Source organism: Ovis aries, chromosome 18, assembly GCF_016772045.2.
Source record: "Ovis aries strain OAR_USU_Benz2616 breed Rambouillet chromosome 18, ARS-UI_Ramb_v3.0, whole genome shotgun sequence".
NCBI classification, from domain to species: domain Eukaryota; kingdom Metazoa; phylum Chordata; class Mammalia; order Artiodactyla; family Bovidae; genus Ovis; species Ovis aries.
This window is the reverse complement of record NC_056071.1, coordinates 22,438,102-22,461,315: the sequence shown is the minus strand read 5'-3', so window position 1 is coordinate 22,461,315 and position 23,214 is coordinate 22,438,102. Positions and strand designations below refer to the sequence as shown.

The following is a 23,214-nucleotide window of genomic DNA, read 5'->3' as shown; positions in this document are numbered from 1 at the left end:
GAAGCCACTGTGGGACTTGCTAAATGTTCCTTTCATTTGTCCAGTGTGTGTGTGTGTATGTGTGTGTGTGTGAACACCACATATACACACATGCACATTTTAAGGAGGCCTCCAAACCCAGCACCTGCACCCAGCCACAAACGAGCCCTGTGATGAAGGGCACACCACAGACTGTGTTTCTCTGCGTCCCAGCTACTGAGGATGCTGCCCCTCGAAGCCCAAGCCCCAGGTGGCCTAGTAGCTCTCTGCACATTCTCTTATTCCAGCCCCTCACAGAAGCGTTCTCTCCTGGGTGCTAACGTCTCCAGATCTCCAGGGCTTAGCATCATGGGGCAGGAAGCAGAAACCTGAAGGGTAGCTCATGGGGTGTAAACATGGGAGGTGTCGTCTCCATCTCTGGTCCCCCAGTCTCTGGACCATGGCCCTGAGGAGACGCATCCCATCCCAGGGGCCTGCGTGATACCTGTGTTCTAGCAGGCAGCACGGCAGAGTTCTAGAAGGCCTGCTGCTTCTGCTGATAGGGTTCGTGGGAGGATGGAGCATCCTGTGGTGTGTAGACCTTGCTTCATTTCATTTGCAGAGAAGCTGGTTGCTTGTTTGGCAGTGGTGCTGTGTGGTATGGAAGGCATTAAGTCAGTCTAAGGGTGGCAGGGCTGGGAGGCCTGATGGCTCACAGTCCATGTCTGTTTTCTGAGAGTAAATGGCTGTGTGCTCTGGAGGAAGGGCCTGGTGCAGTCAGCCTTCCCCAGGGGGCGTCCTGGTCACTCCGAAGTGTAGTGCAGAATCCGGGCCTCAGGGTGGGTCCCTGTTGTTGGCAGCTGACACTCGTCAGGGCCAAAAGTCAGAGTGGCCATGGGGAGGAGAAGGTGTTGTCGAGGCCACAGTCCTCTCCCTGGCACCGAGGCCAGTGTGTCCATAACCTTCTGAGCAAGCGCTGGGGAAGAGAATGCTGGGTGTCCACAGAGCAGCTTTCCTGTCCCTAGTTCTCAGGATTCTCTTTGCTGAAGGGCGGAGGCTTCAGAAAAGCATGGTCTTAGTCTGCTCAGTCTGTTAAAACAAAGTACTATAGATGGGTGTTTGAACAGCAGCCTCTCACAGTCTTAGAGGCTGGAGTCTGAGATCAGGCTGCCAGCATGGTCAGGGTGAGGTGAAGGCCCTCTTCTGGGTTGCAGACTATCAGCTTCTCATTGGAAGAAGGTCAGTTCCGCTCTCTGAGGTCTCATTTTTAAGGGCACTCTTCCCATTCATGGAGACTCCATCCTGTGCCCCAGTCACCTCTCAAAGGCCCCGCCTCCAAAGCATCACAGTGGCGTTTAGGATTTCCACCTACAATTTTGAGGGAGAACACAGACTTTGAGTCCATTCATTGCAGGCCTTCATGGGGAAGGTGAATATCTCCAGCCTCTGGCTCCATTTGGACCCACTGTTGTAGCCATTTCCCAAATCTCTTTGTCACTAACCCTTCAGCTGGGTTTCTTCCCAGTCCCTTCCATGCAACTTGGCTCTCAACTGTGTCCCCAGGGCTCAGTGTAGATCCCAACTCCAGGCCACCTCTGCTGTGCACACCAGGCAATGAGATGTTCAGATCATGCCACAGGGAGCATTTCCCTTTCCCTCCATCCTCCAGCCAGCAGAAGGAACACAAGCAAAATTCTGATGCTATGTAAGGGAAGCTTCAAACAGTTCACTGTTGACGGGGCACCTGGGTTTGGGGGGTAGGCAAGGCTGATTAGAGGCCAGCTCTTGAAAGGGCCTTCTGTGCCATGCCAGAGTCTCTGGACTTTATCTCACGGCCTGTGAAAGATTTTAAGCCAAGAAAGAAAATGATCAGATTTGCACTCTATGTATATATATTTTTTTCTGACTTCAAGACAGATTAGCTTGTTTTCATCCAGATCAGAGATGAGGAGGGCTTGCATAAGAGCTGGAGACATTTAAGAAATATTGAGGAGCTAAAGTGGCAGAACTTGGTGAGAGGATGTGGGAGGCAGAGTCTGTGGGGTGGTGATGGATGGACGATGTGATGCCATTTTCTGAAATGAGGCAGAGGAACAGGTGCTGTGAGGATCTGAGAAAATTTCTATGAAGTGGAAGCAAGCCTGATGGTGATTTGTTGAAAGAATCATTAACCAGAACGTCTGTCGGAAGTGGCTGGTAGGGATCGCATGCCTTTTCCCTCTGAAAAAGTGCCTGGTGGAGAGAAGTGGGGTGGAGGAGCAACGCCTGCCCTGCCCAGTGACTTGTATCCAGGCTGAGAGGGCTGGAAACCTCACACTGCTGGGGAGGGTCAGGTGGGGTGGCTTCTGTCAGAGATAGAGTCCTTTCTGGGCCCTCCTCCTTGGCTCACCAGCCCCTGATCCCACCCAGGGCTGGAGTTCTCCACGGAAGCTCAGCTGCCTAGAATAACTTCTTCAATCTTTGGAGGACTCAGAGTAGCTAGGAAGGACAAGGGGGGAACGTTTCAAAGAAAATAATTGAAAGAAGGGAGAACTCAGAAGAAAAATGAGAAGTGGTTAAAGTACCATTCTTTGTGCCTCTGAGAACTAAAGAGACCTTGGGCTGTGCCTGCATCCAGGCATGGCCACTTCTAATTTTTCCCAGATGGAAGAAAACGTCCTGTCATTAAAGAGGAGTGCCCTGCCACCCCGAGTCACCCGGTCTCCTCCAGACGCGTTGGAGTCCCGCTCTGTGACTGTGACCTGCCATTGTCACAAAGACTTATCAAATAAGCCCTGAGGTGCCTCCTTTGTTCAGAATGTTGCAAATCAACTTCTCCCCTTTCTCATTGAAGGGAACGATTAACCACACACTGATAAATTCCCACGAAGTGAGGCTGGCAGTCTCGACAAGTGGCAGTTGGTGAGCACAGAGGAACTTGGGCCCAACGGGTTCCCGAGGCATGTTGCTGAGGGGACAGCTGTGGCTGAATATTCCCCACTTCATGGAGCAGCCGCCCACAGGCCTGAAAGAGGAATTGGTAATCAAACACTCTAACTAGCCTGGAAAAACGAACTCCACTGTGGATGTTAGCATTTAAGAACACTTCATAGGTACTTCTCTTTTCACTCCTCCAGAAGGAAAATAGATGCCTTGATCTTCATGACTCCCGTTATAAGGACCACTTCACACCAAAATCCAGAAAGTATTACAGGGACACTTTCCACTCTCTGTACAGGCTTTCCAAAATAACAGGAGCTGCATACTCCCAAGGGTGAGCTGGCATGTTGTTCACCCCCTGGAAAGGGTGTAATGCCTCAGCCTGCTGGAGAGTGTTGAAAAGGGGCTTGCCTGTTCTGACAACTAGAAAGCCTTCTGAAGAGATGAGAGGAAGGAGAACCAAGTGTAAGAATGAGCCAGTCATCCAAGTTTAAACGGTTCCTGGCATCTGACCTTGATACTTTTGGCTCCATCTCATCCTGCCATGAAGGGGAGTAATCAGGTTGGAGTTGCTCGTGCTGTGATTGATCCATTATTCTTTGTTGAAAGAATAATTAACCAGAACGTCTGTCGGAAGTGACTGGTGGAGATTGCATGCCTTTTCCCCATGAAGAAGCACCTGGTAGGAGAAGGCGAGTGCTGGGAGCGATACCTCCCCTGCCAAGTGTCTCATATCCAGAGTGATAGGGCTGGAAACCTCAAAGTGCTGGGGAGGGTCGCTTCTAATTTTTTCCCAGGCAGGAGAAAATGTCCTGTCATTAAAGAGGAGTGCCTGTCTCCCTGGGTCACCCAGCCTCCTCCAGCAAGAGTTCTTACAGGAAGCCCAGGATGGTTTGAAGGTTACTGTCAGCTGCCTGGAACAAACACATTCTGCCACAAAGGGCAGTGATCCAGGATGGAGCTGCTAGCGCTCTGTAGTTGGTCCAGCTAAATCCTGACCACCCCCCCAAGTGGCATTTGCTTTTCAGTTATCTCTAATTCAAATTTGCATTCTTAACGCTTACTTCATTAACTCAGTGTCCTTGTAAGAACATTTCCTGATCTCCTGCCTTTCTGATGTAAAAGGTTCACTTTTCTTTCAGTGGATATTGATCATTCTTCTGATGGGTTTTAGTTAGAATGTTTGGTGGCTACAAGTAACAAAGAGCTAATCACGGTGCTTATTCTTTTCATACGGAAAAGAGAAGGCCTGCAGGCGGTTGCCAGCATCAGTACAGTGCTCCATGATTTTGGGTGTAGGACTCTGTGTTTTGTTTCTCTGCTTATCCTTTTTCCTTATGATGATAAAATGGCTTTTCAAGCTCTGTCCATCACATCTGTATTTATCGCAACAGGGAGGAGGCAGGAGGATGGTACCACAACAGCGTCCCTGTAAACTCTGTGGCAGATTTATTTTGGGAACCCAGTGTCAGTCTTGGGTCCCTGGACCACCCTCCCATACCCACTTTCAGGGAGAAAAAAAAGAGGCAGAGAAATGAGTTACCATGATCATCTTAGATCAGTTCTTATTCTCTGCCATGTAGGAAATTTCTGTTCTAGACAAATCAAGATTCTCTTAAGCTAAAGGAAAAGAAAAAAATGGATTTTGAATAAGCAAATAGGTAATGTCTGCCATAGGGTCTTCAATGGCCAGGCCCCCCCCCAAAAAAAAAAACCAAAAATGAAATAAAACAATAATTTTTTACTTTCTATCATAATATGGTGATTTTGATTATAAAATTACTGCCACACATTTAAAAACTACAGAAAATGATCCTAATAAGTAAAGACATGAGAATTTGGCATCTATTTAGAAATCTTTATAGTTTGAATATCCTTTGATCCATGGGTTTTATTTATAGGAATCTATTCTAAGGAAATAATTGTAACTGCATGCAGAGAATTAGCTACAAGAATTTTCCTCATGGCATCATTTATAATACACCAGCCTAAATGTCCAGCTATAGAAATTAGTTAAATAAACTCCAGTATATCCTTCAGGGTAATATTGTACAGCAATTCAGATAATGTAATAAAAGATAGTTGCATGGAAATATTGTCATATTAGTATCAAAAGTAGCAATAAAAGCAGATGTGTTGGCTTGGCCAAAAAGTTCGTTTGGGTTTTCTGTAAGATGGAAAAACACGAACCTTTTGGCCAGCCCAATACAATATCATTCTGTTTTTTTAAATATGTGTGTAGTGGATGCATATGTACAGATAGAAAAAAGTTTTAAAAAATTCACGTGGTCAGTGCTTATCTCTGGATGATGTGACTCTACGTTTTAAAAAAATATTTTTCCTTAACTATATTTACTAAATGTACAAGCATATGTGCTTTCATAATAAGTGGGGAAATGCTAGAAAGCTTAAGACTTGGAGAGAGGAGCTTTTTCACCAAAGGACAGTGAGACTACTTGTGTCCCAACAGTTGGAGGCTCTGAGTAGAAACCTTCCATCCTTCTCCCAGGGCTCCCTGAATTGCTTCCAGTGTTTCATGATGATAGATAATGCTAGGATTAACGTCTTTGTATAGAGGATCTTTTTTTTTTTTTCATTCTCTCAATTATTTTTGTAAGAGAGTTTCCCAAAAGTGATACCACTAGGTCAGTGGGTATAAATGTTTTTTTTTTTCACTTATGATCAGTGGTTCCAAACTGCTTCTCCAAGGGACTGTACAGTCACAGCATTGCCAGGAATACCTTGCCAGCACAGGGTATTATAATTGTATTTAGTGTTAGCTAATTTAGCAGGCCAAGAATGGTGCCCCATTATTCTGCTTTTGAATTTCCAACAAGGCTGAACAATCTTTTCTTTAAGTTGCTTACTTATTATATTTTTGTGTGTGTGAGTTTTGCAGTTTATCTATTGGGATTTTCATATTTTCCTTTTCAATTTGTACAAACTCTTTCTATACTAAAGATAATGACCCTTTTTCTGTTGTACTAGTCTAAAGATAGATACTTTCCCCAGGCTGTAGTTTCCCTTCTGAGTTTCTTTCTTTCTTTTTATATACAAAAGCTTTAAATTGTTAGGCAGGCAAGTCTGTCACTTTGTGATTTTCCTTTTATTTCTTCCAGGTTTAGAAAATTACCCTCACACCCCTCAAGCAGAAGTTTGATAAATGTTCAGCTCTGTTTGCATCCAGATTTTAAAAATATAAAACAACTTAGCCATTTAACTCATCATTAATTTATCATGCTACTGGTTTGTGTAAGGATTTAAATCCATTTCCCCTCAGTTTACCAAAATTATCGCAATTATATTTTGAATAATTTTCCTCATTAATTTATGATTCCCCCTTTGTCATAGCTAATTTTTATATAAATGGCAGGGCCCATCCTGACACTGCTTTTAAAATGATTATTCAGGGACTTCCCTGGTGGTCCAGTGGTTAAGACTCTGCTCTCCCAATGTAAGGGGCACAGGTTCAATCCCTGGTCAGGGAGCTAAGATCCTACATGCCACATGGAACAGCTTAAAAAATGTATTATAATAATAATAAATAAGTGATTATTTATTTACCTAAATTTTATCCGATAGGGCTTATCCTACTTCATGACATTTTGAGCTTATTTTCTGATAAAAATTCTTTTGATTATCACCCATTTGAATATAAAGTCCTCTACAGACCCAGAATTCCTTTGAAGACAGGAACTAAGTCCTTCTTAAGTATTTCAGTGTACCTAGAGATAGGTAGTTAATATTTTTGAATGAATGAATTCACCCTTTTGTGGGGCTCTGTTACTAAAATTTGTGGCTTTTTTTCCCTTCATGGCATGTGGGATCTTAGTTCCCCAGTCAGGAATCAAACTCATGTCCCCTACGTTGGAAGCACAGAGTCTTAACCACTAGACCACCAGGGAAGTCCTAAGTTCATGGTTTTAAGTCAAATCAGGGCCATGAGAAGCTGTGCTTCCCTTTGTTGAATGCCCATCGCAAAGCCCCATCTCTCATCCTCCAGGGATCCATGGAGGTTGCATTATTATTGCCCATATTTCACAGATGAAGAAAACAAGGTGCAGAATGGTTCATCTGCCTGCATTTGAAAGAAGGATAAGGGTTAGACTGGGCATCGTAGCTAAGGTAGCAGTTAAGTAGGTAAATCACAGGGCACTGGAGCGTCCAGCGCTGGTGTCAGGTGGCTGTGTTCAGCCCCAGTGTGACCCTGGCCAGTTATGGAACCCATCTGAGCTGCATTTGTATATTGACAGTAGTAAGAGGACCTCAGAGAGGCTGTGAGTGCATAGCACGACTGTGCATCCTGACTGTGAGAATACATGTACTGTTTTACCCTTTTTGAGATGCTCTAGGCTGTTACTGTTCACAGGCATCCCTCGGAGATACTGTGGATTTGGTTCCAGACCACTGCAATGAAGCAGATATTGCGTTAGAGCAAGTCTCAAATTTTTTAGCTTCCTAGTACACATAACAGTTTTATTTGCACTATACTGTATTCCGTTAAGTGTGCACTAGGGTTATGTCCAAAATAATAATGTGTATACCTTAAATACATAGTGGCTTCCTTTGTAGCTCAGTTGGTAAAGAGTATTCATATTCCTGCAATGCAGGAGACCCAAGTTCGATCTCTGAGTCGCAAAGATCCCCTGAAGGAGGAAATGGCAACCACTCCAGTATTCCTGCCTGGGAGATCCCATAGACAGAGAAGCCTGGCAGGCTACAGTCCATGGGGTCGCAAGAGTCGGACATGACTTAGTGACTAAACCACCACCATACCTTAAATAAAAGTACTATATGGCTAGAAATTGCCAACCGTCATCTGAGCCTTCAGTGAATGTAGTAACAACGAAGAGACTTATCACAGATCACCATGAAAGTTTGACATCCTGTGGGAATTACCAAAATGTGACACAGAGACACAAAGTGAGCAAATGCTGCTGGAAAAGTGGTACTGATAGACCTGCTCAGTGCAGGGTTGCTGCCAGTTTCAATTTGTAAGAAACACAGTATCCGTGAAACACGATAAAGCGTGGTGTGCTGGTTTAATAGCGCTGTCACCTCAAGGTGACATCCTTCTGAGATGTTCTAGGCTGTTACTGTTCATAGGCATCCCTTGGAGATACTAGGGGTTTGGTTCCAGACCGCTGCAATGAAGCAGATATTGCGGTAAAGCAAGTCACACATTTTTTAGCAATGATAGAGCTGTCTCCCGGGCCACTCACTCCATTAACATTTGATTTTCTAATCCTCAGGCCTTATCTTTGTCTTAAAGGTTCCCATGACCTGCCTTGGAATTAAAGCTTTTATAATGTTCTTTTAAAGAGGAAGTCAGTACAATTCTATTTTAAGTACAATTCTCTTTGCAAATGGAAAATCCAATCAATAAATGTTTAACAGCTGTTGTGCAAGTCTGTGGCATTCGTGTAGGCACACGAAAGTAACCGGATGTGTAGATGATCATGTAGAAATCAGATCTAGGCTCAAGTTCAGGTTATTATTTACTAGCCATGTGACCATGGGCAAATATTAACCTCTCTAAGACTCTATTTTCTTATCAGGAAACTATGAATAAGAATTCCTGTCCAGTAGAGGGTAACCAACAGGAGAATGTGTATTGAAAGTCACTAAATTTCTGGGACTTCCCTGGTAGTTCAGTGGTTAAGATTCCGTATTTCTAATGCAGGGGGTACAGGTTCAATCTCCAGTTGGGGAACCAAGATCCCACATCCTGCAAGGCATGGCCAAAAAATAAATAAAACAATAAAAGAAGCCATTAGACTCCTTACCTTGTAAATGTGGCTCTGCTGAGGGTCTAGGGGAAAAGGGTGATAGTTAAGCCCACCCACGGCAAAACTGTGGGACATCTAGAGGGACCAGCATGATGGGTGTCAGGGACCAAGAGAGAAGGGACCACTGGACCTTCTGGACTGAGTCTCTAGTTGAGCTGAGGGTCATCATGACAGTCAGGGTCAGGTGGGAAGCCCCAAGCTCCATCCAGAGGCCGCTTGTTTTATCAAAACCTGCCAGGGCTTAATTTTCTGACTTGTTTGCCACTCTCTCCTGCTACCCAAGTCTGGTGCTTTCTCTGATGCTTACAGTGTTCATGCCCCAGCAGCTAGCTTAGGCCACGGCCCCATATTTGTTTGCTGAAGTCCTGAATGGTGCTCAGACCATGCTTGTCGACTAAGTAAACCTGACCCTGGCGATGACATTTCCAATCTAGTTTATAAGCAACTTCAAATAAGACCCCGAAAGAAAGAGACCCTGACAGGTGCAAGAAGGGTCTGTAAAAAAATAATGCCTTTGGTTTGGGAGCCTGGTGAAGTATTCCCATGCCTCTGGGTACCTCCAGTACCATGGTACCTCCCCAGGTCCTTAGGTTTGGCTGTACTTTGACATGTTTTTTTTTTTTTTTTTTCCCCAAGAGGGTGGAAATGTGCAAATTTAAAACCCAGAGCTCATTCATTCTCTTAACAAACTTACTTAGACGTGCTTTCCACCTGGTCTCGTGGGAAGGTGCAAAGGGGAAAAGCATGGGCCCTGCCATCAAGGAACTCATGACTTGATGCTTTTACTTAGGAGGCCCCTAAAAGGAAGGGGGATGCTTTGTCCATCCTCTTTGGACCTCAGACCTTTTAAGCAATAGGTAATGTGATTTTTCTCTGGCAGCTCTGGGTTGGTAAAATGAAGCCCTGTGTTAGTGGCTTTATTTACAGGCCTGCAGGAGCAACACCAGCGAGCACTGCAAGGCTGACTGACCTTTTCGGCTTCCGCCAGGTGCTTGGTTTACCAGCAGCTGTCATCCGGCAGGGTTTCCCAAAGCAGACTGCTGTTGTTGACCTTGTGAGACACTCAGGGGGCAGCCTATGCCCAGAAATCGAGTTCTTGGTGAAAGCCACAGCATTGTCAGTGGCATTGGCACTGGCTGGCTTTTTCTTGCTGCTCAGCAACCACGTTGGGCTCTCTCTTGCTGTGTGATGTCAGCATTAGCTATGACAGGCAGTTCTCTGTTCAGTGTATTTGCTAATTAAAATCAGTTGCTTTGTCAGTGACAATAAAGCAGTGATTGATATGATTGCTCTGGGATTTTAATAATTTTTTAATTTAAGAAAATATTAAAACATTCCTTTAAGCAGAGAGCATAGTAGAATGAACACCCACAGATGCATTACATAAATTTAATAGTGAACACGGCCACATTTCTTCATCTGTTTTCAGGCTTTGCTGGTAGCTCAGTTGGTAAAGCATCCACCTGCAATGCAAGAGACCCTGGTTCAACTCCTGTGTCAGGAAGATCCCCTGGAGAAGGGATAGGCTACCCACTCAAGTATTCTTGGACTTCCCTTGTGGTTCAGCTAGTAAAGAATCCGCCTGCAATGTGGGAGACCTGGGTTTGGAATATCCCTTGGAGAAGAGAAATATTCTGGCCTAGAGAATATATAGTCCATGGAGTCACAAAGAGTCAGACATGACTGAGTGACTTTCATCTGTTTCTATTGTTGTTAAAGTACTTTAAATTACAGACATAAAGACATTTCCTGCCTAAATACTTCAGAGTGTATGTGCGTGCTCAGTCACTCGGTCATGTCCAACCCTTTGCAACCCCATGGACTGTAGCCCGCCAGGCTCCTCTGTCCATGGGATTTCCCAGGCAAGAATACTGGAGTGGATTGCCGTTTCCTTCTCCAGGGGATCTTCCCAACCCAGAGATCAAACCCACATCTCCCACATTGACAGGTGGATTCTTTACCACTGTGCCACCTGGGAAGCCCAAATCCTTCAGTATTTATCACTAAATAATGACATTTTCCGATAACCACAACATCAGCAGCACTTCTAACAAGACTAATAAAACAGTAACTCCTTGGTGTCGTCTTATCCAGTCCATATTTACATATCCCTTGCTGTTGCCCAGAAATCCTATAATTGGTCTGTTTAAAAGAGGACTCAGACTTCCCTGGTGGCCCAGTGGCTAAAGGCTCTGAGCTACCAATGAAAGGGGCCTGAGTTTAATCACTGGTGAGGGAACTAGATCCCACATGCTGCTGCTAAGACCTGGCACAGCCAAATAAATAAAAAAATTTTTAAAGAGTACTTAGTCCTAGGCTAACATGTTGCATTTTGCATCTTAGGCTTTTAAAATCTAGAATGTTCCTTCCCCTGAGCTTTTTGGATGTTTTTGTTATTCATGCCATTGACTTGCAAGAGTTCTTGGATCTTTCATGAGAGATTATGAAGTTTTGGGGAGATTGCTTCTGTACTATAGCTAAATTTCTTTTGTTGCATTTGTATTAGGTACTCTTTAACTAGAGGTATGTGTTTTTAATATTTTGCCATCAAATCTTGCTTCAGTATCTTAGAAATTAATTTAGATCTGACCTGGGCTTTTTTGTTGTTATTTTTTTGTTGGTGTTGTTCAGGAAAAAAGCATTTCTTATATTCACTTCTTTTAAATCTCAAATAAAATCTGTTTCCTGGATTTATACAGAATTTATTGACTTCAAATGAATGCAAAATAATAAAGGTGGGTTCTGAATATCAACCATGTATCAGGTTAAGGAAACCTCTAATAATTCTTCTTCATGTTCAGTTTGCAGAGAAATTCCAGGAAGTAAAAGAAGCTGCCAGACTAGCCAGAGACAAATCCCAGGAGAAAATTGAAACTTCGAGCAATCATTCCCAAGTAAGTAATTTGCCCATAATATAAATGAGTGTGATCAGTGATTAGGACTTTGTTCCTTGTCACTTTTGACAGGAAAGAACAAATTTTTACAGTAGGGCATTTTGAAGGCTTTTTCAACTATTAGCCTGTTCACAGTGAGAAAGATGTGACATGTTTTTATGAGGCTTGAATTTTTCAAGATGTGGTGATACATTTTGGATGGAAAACATTTGATGAGATGAGAGTTAATACATGTCCCTCATCTGGAATTCTCTCTGGTCACTGTTTAAATACCAATGCCAAGGAGATGTGTTTTTTTTCTGTGTTGGGAGGGGAGGTCTCCATGAAGCATGCTCATGGACCAATGCAGGTACCTGTGCCCATGACAGAGAAAACTTGTTCAATGCGAGAGGCTCCCCGTCTGTTTCCCTATTATAACAAAGTCAGGTGGGAGGTGGTATTTCAACAGCTCTAGTTTAGTCAACGAAAATGTGGCTTTGCCAGGAACTGAGTCATCTGTCTGCCTAAAAGTGTGGTCTCTGACTAAAAGGGACCTATCTTAACCTGAAATAAAAATACCTGCCTTCCTGATGTCTAGAGTGGGGTATGCAGTAGAATGCAGAAGCCTTGACCTCGTGACAGAGTTATGTGTAGAGAGACAGGGTGAGAGAGACATGAGGAGCAGGCATCTGGGGTTAGGAATAAACATGATGTAAGCGAAAGCTAGGAGTCTGCCGGCCTCGGGGAGAAGAGTGCGGTGGGAGGACCAGGGATGCTTGGAGGGACTGTGCAGGACCCAGAATTCTTCATTAGTGGATCTCTTCTTACCTAGTTTTGTATTGTTGGATAGTGAGAAGACACCGGAGGTGTTTATGGCCGCTGATCAGGAACTGACACGGTGGTTGCATGTGGGTGGTGAGGAGGTCAGGGAGCAGCCGAGGGCAGGAAGGCTGGCGAGGAGGCTGTGGGGTGGAGGACAGCCATACTGGGATGGCCGTGGATGGGTTCTGGGGCAAAGATGAGAGCCTGCCTCCTGGAAGAGAGCCAGGGGGCTCGGGCATCCTGAGTGGTCAAGGCCAACACCCTAGGCTTGATCGTCAGCCATAGCCAAAGCTGGATCCCATAAAAGATGTCCCTGTGGATTTACGGAAATGAATGTGTGTTAGACTCCAAGTGGACAGGAACTTTCCTGAATCTTTATAAGCAGTCTGTACTGTCATCTAAATGATACTCTTGATTTAGCCCACTAATGTCTGTACTGAGCAATATCTGAGGAACTCTAAAATTGGGCACTTGAAATGGTCCATAGTCTAAGGAGTTTCTTTTTTTTTTTTTTTTTAGAATGCTAAATTTTATTTCATTAGATAGAGGAAAATCTATGTTTTAATTGATTTTTTCTTGGAATATAATTGATTTACAATGTTGTGTTACTTTCTGCTGTATAGCAAAGTGATTTAGTTGTATATACATACACACACACACACACACACACAGAGTTAGATTCTTTACATAGAACTGAATAGAGTTCACTGTGCTATTCAGTAGGTTCTTGTGAAAGTTGCTCAATCATGTCTGAATCTTTGCGACCCCATGGACTATACAGTCCATGGAATTCTCCAGGCCAGAATACTGGAGTGGGTATCCTTTCCCTTCTCCAGGGGATCTTTCCAACCCAGAGATTGAACCCAGGTCTCCCACATTGCAGGCAGATTCTTTACCAGCTGAGCCACAAGGGAAAGCCCAAGAATCCTGGAGTGGGTAGCCTATCCCTTCTCCAGGGGATCTTACCGACCCAGGAATCGAACTGGGGTCTCCTGCGTTAGGTTACTAGCTATTTATTCTATATGTACTAGTGTGTATACGTCAGTCCCACTCTCCTAATTTATCCCCCCCACACCTCTTTTCCCCTTGGTAACCACAAGTGTGTTTTCCACCTCTGTGACTCAACTTCTGTTTTGTAAATAAGTTCACTTGCACTATTACTTTAGATTCTGCATATAAGCGATAATTTATGATACGAAGTTTCTGGTATACCATCTTTTTCTAAATGTCATGTTATAGTGGTATCTTTAATATCTGAATTTCTTTATATAATGTTTTTGCTTTAATGTTTATTTTCTCCCCTAAAGTATTTTAAACCTAAAAAAGTCAAGTGTACAGAAATGTTATTATATAGATATATATTAATTACATATAAATGGCTTTTCTAAGCTTTAGTTTTTATTTACCCTTGCTGATGTTTTCCCAGCTATGGAGATCATTGTCCATTTTTCTTTTTATTAGAAATCACACAGTTGCTTGGTTTTTTGAATTTCTTAGAGAATAAGTACTTTGGCCAACTTTTCTAAATACTTGAAGATTTTAAACAACCTAACTACAAAAATTTTTCATGTGTTTTTTCTGAATGTAAAAGCAATACATATTTATTGCAGAAATTTAATAAAATATGCCATACTATAAAGGAGAGCATAAAAATTACCTATATTCTTACCTAAGACATTTTATTAATGTTTTAAACTATTTCTTACTAATATAGTTTTCCAGTACATTTTTGTATTATTCTTTTTCATCTTTTTTTTAAACTTATGTTTGTTATAATCATTTCCTCGTGCTTTCAAATATCACTTTTCAAAACTGTTTTAATGTCTAAATAGAATTCCAGTGTTTGTTTATATCACAACTTATTCCACTAAACTCCTATAATTTGGGACAGTGAAGTCTAAAGAGCCTCTTGATGAAAGTGAAAGAGAAGAGTGGAAAAGTTGGCTTGAAGCTCAACATTCAGAAAACTAAGATCATGGCATCCGGTCCCATCACTTCATGGCAAATAGATGGGGAAACAGTGGAAACGGTGGCTGACTTTATTCTTCTGGGCTCCAAAATCACTGCAGATGGTGACTGCAGCCATGAAATTAAAAAACGCTTACTCCTTGGAAGGAAAGTTATGACCAACCTGGACAGCATATTAAAAAGCAGAGGTATTACTTAGCCAACAAAGGTCTGTCTAGTCAAGGCTATGGTTTTTCCAGTAGTCATGTAGGAATGGGAGAGTTAGACTACAAAGAAAGCTAAGTGCAGAAGAATTGATGGTTTTGAACTGTGGTGTTGGAGAAGACTCTTGAGAGTCCCTTGGACTGCAAGGAGATCCAACCAGTCCATCCTAAAGGAGATCAGTCCTGGGTGTTCATTGGAAGGACTGATGTTGAAGCTGAAACTCCAGTACTTTGGCCACCTGATGCAAAGAGCTGACTCATCTGAAAAGACCCTGATGCTGGGAAAGATTGAGGGCAGGAGGAGAAGGGGATGACAGAGGATGAGATGATTGGATGACATCACTGACACAATGGACATGGGTTTGAGTGGACTCCGGGAGCTGGTGATGGACAGGGAGGCCTGGCGTGCTGCGGTTCATGGGGTCGAAAAGAGTCGGACACAACCGAGCAACTAAACTGAAGTGATATTATTTCTAATTTTTCATTAATATAAGTAACACTGTGATAAGCCATTCTTGTGTCCTTTTTGTGCATTTGATGGTTTCAGCAAGATAATTTTTTTTAAACTTTTAATTTTATATTGGAGTATCAATTCAGTTCAGTTGCTCAGCTATGTCTGACTCTGCGATGCCATGGACTGCAGCACGCCAGACTTCCCTGTCCATCACCAACTCCTGGAGCCTATTCAAACTCATGTCCATCACATCGGTAATGCCATCCAACCATCTCATCCTCTGTTGTCCCCTTCTCCTGCCTTCAATCTTTCCCAGCATTAGGGTCTTTTCCAATGAGTTGGTTCTTTGTATCATGTGGCCAAAGTATTGGAGTTTCAGCTTCAGCATCAGAGTATAGTTGACAACAATGTTGTGTTAGTTTCGGGTCTACAACAAAGTGATTCAGTTATACAGATACTGCAGGATAAATTCTTGAAATGGAAGTATTGGACTAAGGGTAGGAGGTTTTGTGAGCTTTTGACGCATACTGCAAACATCCCTGCAGAAATGTACAATTCTGACTCCCACCAGGAGTGAATGAGAGCAATTTTTCCTCCCACACACTCACCCACAGAGCTTTGTTGATTTGACGGAAGAAAAATGTATTTTACTGTTTTTTTTTTGCATTTTGCATTTCTTTACTAGTAAGATTAAATTTTTTTGTTTATTGAGTCTATGTATGTCTTCTACTGTAAATGTCAATTGCATATCCTTTCCCTTTTTTATGTTCATTTCCAAGAACTTTATTTTTTAGCATGGCTAGTTTTGAACCTATACAATACTAGGCAAAATTGTGTAACTGAACCCCATGGGCCCATTAGTTCAGTTTTAACAATTAGGAATTTATGACCAATCAGTGTGGTTCAGCTGGTGAAGAATCCACCTGCAATGCGGGAGACATGGGTTTGATCCCTGCATTGGGAAGATCCCCTGGAGAAAGGAAAGGCTACCCACTGCAGTATTCTGGCCTGGAGAATTCCGTGGGCTGTATAGTCTATGGGATCGCAAAGGGCTGGACATGACTGAGCGCCTTTCACTTCACTTCACATTTCATCTACACCAACCCTTTCCCTCCACCTCCCAGACATCATTTCATCCACAAATATTTCAGAGTGTAGCTCTAAGAGCTGAGAACTCTAAGAGTTTCTTTTAAATATAAGTATTGGCATTTTGGTTTTCATATCCACTTTAAATATTTCCCCCACATTATTGTTTACATTCTAATATAGTTTATGGCATTTTTTTGTGATGCAGAAATTTAGCCAGAAATTCATTCCCTTCATGGTTCCTGATCATGGTTTATGATTCTTGGAGACTAAGTAAGGTCTTTCTAAGACCTTATCCGAGACCAGATGAGATTGACCTCCATGTGGTATGTCTTATTACAGAAAGCATTACAGAATATTCATAATAATGCTAATAGTAATGGAGACAGCAGACACCCATGTCTGATTCCTGGTGTTTTGTTTTTTTTAATGATCTTTATGTAGCCTTAGGATAAAAAAGGTTATCTCAGCTTCTTCTTGTCGTTTGGTTGCTAAGTCATGTCTGACTCCTTTGTGACCCCATGGACCAGAGCCTGCCAGGCTTCTCTGTCCATGGGATTTCCCAGGCAAGAATACTGGAGTGGGTTGCTATTCCTTCTCCAAACTCAGCCACTGTTTCTTATTATAACCATCCCCACCCCCGCTGCCTTTTTAACCTGTGGCTCTGTCCTGTGTTATTTAAGGAAACCAGGTATCCTGACTTGTAGGTTTATCTGTAAAGTCTTATTTTAAAAGTTTCTGCCTAATGGCCCCAGATGCTGTCTTGTGAATAAACGCACAGACTTTCTGGACTCCGTGTGGACTCTCCAGGGCCAGTCTTCTTATTAGTCTTTGTGTTGTGCGTTCTGGTTGGAGGCATTGGGTCTCCCACACTCACAAACACAGCTCCTGCCGCTGTCAGGACAAGTGATAAGCAGTGAAGGTAACCCCGTCTTCTACTCAGGCATCCAGTGTCAATGGGACAGATGATGAGAAGGCCTCTTGTGCGGGTCCTGCCGACACACACCTCAAGTCTGAGAATGACAAGCTGAAGATCGCTCTGACCCAGAGGTGAGCATGTGCAAATCCAGGTGCTGTTGCCCAGGGCCAGCACTCCCCTGCAGCCCCTCCCACTGGGCAGGGCTTCAGGAACTTGGGGGAGGAGACCGGTCCTGCTCAGAACAGCTGGTCTTGTCTCCTGGCCAGAGGAAGACCAGCTGCCTTCGTGGCTGTTCCCTGTCCACATCAGCATCTGTGTGTGTGTGTGTGTGTGTGTGTGTGTGTGTGTGTGTGTGTGTGTGTGTGTGTGTGTGTGTGTGTGTGTGTGTAAGAGAGATGTGACCCTATGCTTTTTTTTTTTCTTCAGCTGTACTGCATAGCGTGTGGGATCTTAGTTCCCCAAGCAGGGATTGAACCTGGGCCCTCTGCAAAGGAAGTGTGGAGTTCTAACCACTGGACTGCCAGGGGAGTCCCTGTGCTTAAGTTTCACTGTTTTGTTTTTTGAGAAGCCAAATTTATCATTTATTTGTATATGACAGACTGTCTTGAATATCCAAGAGAAACATATAAAAACCTTAAGAAACTATCTTTAAAACAATATAAAGTCTCACAAAGACCAGTAGCTTTTCTATATGCAAACATCACATAGACTATATATTTGAAGAAGAGATTTCCTTTATAATGCCTGTATGCTAAGTCTCTTCAGTCGTGTCCAACACTGTGACTTCATGGACTGTAGTGTGCCAGGCTCCTCTGTCTGTAGGATTCTCCTGGCAAGAATACTGAGGTGGGTTGCCATTTCCTCCTCCAGGGGGTCTTCCCTGACCCAGGGATCAAATCCAAGTCTCTTACGTCTCCTGCATTGGCAGAGGCGTTCTTTACCACTAGAGCCACCTGGGAAGCCCTTCCTTTAGAGTATGAATTATTACATATAATACAAACCATAAAATACATAGGAATAAACTTATAAAATATACAGGATCTTTGTGAAGAAAATTCAAATAATTTTGAGGACCATACATGAATAATTTAACAAATAGAAAAAAGTCTGTTGGAAAGGAGTAGGAAGCCTTAATATTTTAAAAAAGTATCAATTTCCCTTAAATTGATGTATAAAGTTAACACAGTCCCCATAATGATATCAGCAAGATTTTAATTTTTAATGACTACAGTAGCCATGCTTGTGTTTTTGTATCTCGAGAATGTGGCCCCTTTCCCAAAGCCAGGCTGGACCTCATCGTGTGGGCTGGCCCTGTGAGCACCCTCAGGGTCGCTGTCTTTGGGGTCATTCTGTTCACCTGGCAGGGAACTCTGCCAGCTCCCCCCAGCCTCCCTGTGGCTACGTTCTTCAGAGCTGCTCTGTGTAAGAGCTCTGTCATATTAGTCCCTCCGTTTTACACAGATGAGGAAACCGAGGCCCAAGTGGTACAGCCAGTCCTTGCCCAAGGTCACACGGCTGGTAGATTCTCCGCCGTCCCACACTGCATGCCTATACTCAAGGCAGGAGCCTTCAGTAATCCTCCCAGGGGCAGCCAGTCGTGCTCCACAGCTGGAGCCGATGGGTTAGCACCCGCTTCTGCCACCCAGCGGCCTGACCGGTGCTTGGAACTCAGTTCCCGTGATCTGACCTGGGAATTCCAGAAGGAACTGAGATCCACAGATCCAGCACCTGCTTTGGACTGTGGGTTTTATCAGGTGCTTCAGAGGACAAAACTCTGGCCATTCTCTCTCAATCATCAGGCAATCATGAGGACTGTTTTTGGTTGTTTAAGTCACAGTGGACTGCCTGGTTGAAAATGTTTCACCCCTGAAAGTAAATGTTTTTTTTAAATTCCAGTTTAATTGACAAGTGAATTACAGGAATGAGTGTGAAGTCATTTCCCTAAATCAGGTCAGATTCTCACTCGTCAATTCTGAAATTAATCACATGATAGTATTTGCTGTGTTTTCAGTCTGTGGTGTTTGAAACCCAAAGTACATATTTTCCAGTCACATTCCTAGGACTTTGAGGTGGATGAAAGATAATGCAGATTATTAAAATACAGTTGTATTTACTTAAAAAAAAATTTTTAAAGAAGACTTTAGATACAGAACTTTCCTCAGCCAGGCAGTGTAGATTAGAAGCCAGAAACATTTTTTCTTCTTAGTAGCTGAGTCTGATGCGTTGGGTTTTTTAAAAAATTAATTTTTATTGGCATATTCGCTCCCTGGGGTTGAGAAGATCCCCTGGAGGAGGACATGGCAACCCACTCCAGTATTCTTGCCTGGAGAACCCCCATGGACAGAGGAGCCTGGTGGGCTACAGTCCACGGGGTCACAAAGAGTGAGACTCAACTGAGCGACTAAGCACGTCATTACTTTCCAATGTTGTGGTGATTTCTGCTGTACAGCAAAGTGAATCAGCTCTACCCTTCCTTTTCAGATGACCTCCCCATTTAGGTCACAGCAGCTACACAGAAGGTTCTCATTAGTTACCTATTTTATACATAGCAGTGTGTATGTGTTGATCCCAATCTCCAATCCATGCCGCCCCCGACTTCCTCACGTGGTGTCCATACGTTTGTTCTCTGCTCGTGTGACTTTGTTTCTGCTCTGCAAATAAGTCCGCCTCTACCATCTTTCTAGATTCCATGAATAAGTGATCCTATGAGATACTTGCTTTTCTCTTTCTGACTTATTTCACTCTGTGTGACAGACTCTGGGTCCCCCCACACCCCTGCAAATGGCACTACTTTGCTCCTTTTTACGGCTGAGTAGTATCCATTGTATGTATGTATCACGGCGTGTGTGTCCGTTCCTCCCTCGGTGGACGTTTAGGTCACTTCCATGTCCTGGCTGTTGTAAATAGTGCTGCAGTGAACACTGGGCTCCAGAGCAAGGAAACCAAGGGAAGCGTTGAATGGGCAGAGCAGCTTGAGGGGAACCTAACTGCAGTTTGTTTTTGAAAACTTCCCTCATCACAGAGGATCAGAGATTATCATGTGGTTTGGTGATAACATGGAGGCATCGCTCAGACCTGAGGTGACATGGGGTTGGCCAGGACTCCTTCACACGCAGCGGTTTGAACCTCGGTTCTTCCCTCAGGGGATTCCCAGCCCCGTCTCCTCTGTCCTCTAGTCCTCAGCTGTCAAATCTGGATCCAGGCTGTCTGTTTAAACCTGGGGTCACTGGACTCCAGAGAGTGGGGCATCAGGAGCTTGTTGAAAAGATCCACAGCTTTCACAAGAGTCTCAGGGGGCCTGGGCTCCACCTCAGCACTTCAGAACCTTTATCCCTGAGGCTCATTTCAGGAAGGAGCTAGACATGGGCCAAGAGGGACCCCTCCTGTGGCCAGGAGTCAGTAGGGAGCAGGCAGGGGGGTCTCTACCACAGTGTGTGGCTTCATTCATGGTTTTTTTTTTTTAATTGAATTAGAGTTGATTTACAATGTTGTGTTAACTTCTGCCATACAACAAAGTGACTCAAAGTGACAACAAAGTTATGCATGTATGTATGTAGTTCTTTTTATATTCTTGTCTGTTATGGTTTATCCCAGGATGTTGAATGGCGTTCAAGGTTTCCATTCTCTCCAGAGTTCCCTGTGCTGTATAGGAGGACCTTGTTGTCTATCCATTCTGCATGTTGCATCTTACTAACCCCAAGCTCTCAAGCTATCTCTTCCCCAGCCCCCTCCCCTGGTAATCACAAGTCTGCTGTCTACATCTGTGAGTCTGTCTCTGTTTTGGAGATAGGTTCATTTGCGTCATAGTTTAGATTCCATATATAAGTGATGTCATAGATATTTGTCTTTCTTTTTCTGACTTACTTCACTCAGCATGAGAATCTCTAGTAGCATCCATATTGCTGCCAATGGCATCATTTCGTTCTTTTTTATGGCTCAGTTCATTCTTAGTTTCATCTCTTCCTTCTCTGAGAATTCTGTCCTTTCTAAAGTGATACCTTGAGAAAAATCACCCAGCAGGGCAAATTAGTGTCCCTTTAGTGGGGCAAATATGTTCCCACTAAAGAGAGGCGCCAGGCCTGCGGGACCCGTGATCCTTGTGGCCAGGCCACTGTAGGAGAGGATGTGGCCTTGAGGGCTGGGCTGAGGGGGTGGCTGGGTCCCCCCACCCCAGAGCAGTAGAATGGATGGTGCCCACCACCCCGGTCACTACCTGGCCCCCGCCCCACAGTGCTGCCAATGTGAAGAAGTGGGAGATCGAGCTGCAGACCCTGAGAGAGAGCAATGCCCGGCTGACCTCAGCGCTGCAGGAGTCGGCAGCCAGCGTGGAGCAGTGGAAGCGCCAGTTCTCCCTGTGCCGAGACGAGAACGACCGGCTCCGGAACAAGGTGGGCTCAGCTGAGACCCTAACCCACGGGGAGTGGGGCGCCAGCATGGGACAGGGCAGCCAGGACCTTCCTTCCACTCCTTCCCCACCCTCCCTCCACTTCCTGCCTGCCTTAGTAAAGGGAATGTAGCCACACACAGAAGTGACTTAATCCTTCTATTGAACTAAGTCTCATAGATGTGTTGCCAAGGGGAAGAGGAATCAATGGGAGACAGCAGCTTTGTCTCTCAAAGAGCACCCTTCCGTGTGCACTGCGGGTAGGCCTTTCGTGGGCAGCCTCCTTTTGGTATTTTCTGTTGGTTCAGTGACCTTCCAGAGGGTGAGGGAAGAAAACAGACTGGGGAAAGGTGAGGCATGATTGCTCAGAAACCCTGCTTCTGTGCAGACCACTATTTCCGAAAACGTGAGTTAGGAAGTGAGGACAGGGAGTGTGAGGTGGGGAGGGGGTGCCCACTGTCCTCATGTGCCCTTCACCCTCCTACCTCGACATCCGAGCATCTCGACCTTTTTTCAGGATTCGCCCGTGGCCTTCTCTGTAATCAGTCCCTCACACTCTGGTGTTGGGCTGAATGGATGTGGAGGTTTGGGGGCCCCCAGTTGAGGTCCCGGGGTTGCCATGCTGTTTTGCTGGTCAGCACTTTCACCCCACAGTTGCTGACCGTGGTCTGCTTTGCAGATTTCAGGGTCCACATCACATTGAGATGGGGACTGGCTCCCCTCACCCCCATTTGTAACCCCCCACCCTGTTCTGAGTGGATCCCCTGGAGACCGCTCACCTTCCATGTCTCACTTTGTGCAGATGGCACGTGAAACTGCCTCGTGTCCTTTTTTCACAAACTGCTGATGGTGAGGGGTGCAGGCCAAGTGCTGACTCTGCGCCTTCCCTCCTGGCTGGGCTCATCTGCCTGCCAGAGGGATCGATTGCCCTCTTTTTCCAAGCCAAGAGCTGAGTTTTCTCACTTCACATCTGAGTGTAAGAACCAAAGGGCTGTGCTGTTGGGGGGGGGGGGTGAGTGGGGGTGGGGGCGGGGGGGAGTTGTGGAGGAAGCACCTGCTGTGTAACTTGCTCGCTGGGTGGGAAGCCCTGGGAACTTGACTTCCAGGGTGGAATGTGGATATCGGGGGACCTCTGACAGCCCCCAAGGCTGGGGGTGCAGATCCTGAGGGTTGCTGCAGTCATCTCTGAGAACTGTCCTCAAGGTGACTACCCAGTGCCCTTCACCCTGAGGACTGGCACTGTCCACTAGTGGGGACCCCATTGACCTGGCGCTTGTGTTACTTGGTTCCACTCCTGCCATCCACTCTGTACCCACACTCTGGCCCCTGGAAATTGCCCAACATCAGACAGCAGTGCCAAGGTTGTCAGGCCTATACATCCCTTCCGGGGGGTCAAGCTGGGGAAGGAGAAAAAGATGCACTGTGAGGATGTGCCGGGTCAACCAGCACCTGTCATCTCTCCAGGAAGAGGCCCACAGGCCAGACGCCGTCTGCATGCATCAGTGGGGAAAGGTCATCTTGATTTAAAAGTTTTGGAAATGTCATTGAGTCCCACAGAACTGCTCGATTCTCTGCCCTGCTGGCCTCAGCTCTGGAGATGCAACAGAATCATTCAGGGCATGATTAAAGTAATGTGAACGTCATTCTGGGGAGAAGCAGACAGATTCATGGGACATGTAGCCCCTATTTGTGACAGATCCTTAAAAGCAAACCTAGAACTACTGTCCTGCGGCTGCGAGAGAAAACCAGAATCCTGGAGCATCCTGAAGCCAGGTTGTGTGACTTCCATGGCTTCTCTAGCATTAAGTGAGGTGCCTTGTGCCAGTATGAGCAAACAGC

General features: G+C 44.7%; 1 protein-coding gene across 5 annotated transcripts in view; it reads left to right on the top strand.

The window, feature by feature from the left end:
• Positions 1-23,214, top strand: part of HOMER2 (homer scaffold protein 2) — a 137,806-nt gene that overhangs the window by 101,357 nt on the left and 13,235 nt on the right. For all 5 annotated transcript variants that reach the window (XM_060401667.1, XM_015101913.4, XM_060401669.1 and 2 more), the window contains 3 exons: positions 11,468-11,560; positions 17,016-17,122; positions 21,223-21,379. In XM_060401667.1, the coding sequence (XP_060257650.1) occupies positions 11,468-11,560; positions 17,016-17,122; positions 21,223-21,379 (357 nt within the window). The remainder of the gene's footprint in view (positions 1-11,467; positions 11,561-17,015; positions 17,123-21,222; positions 21,380-23,214) is intronic.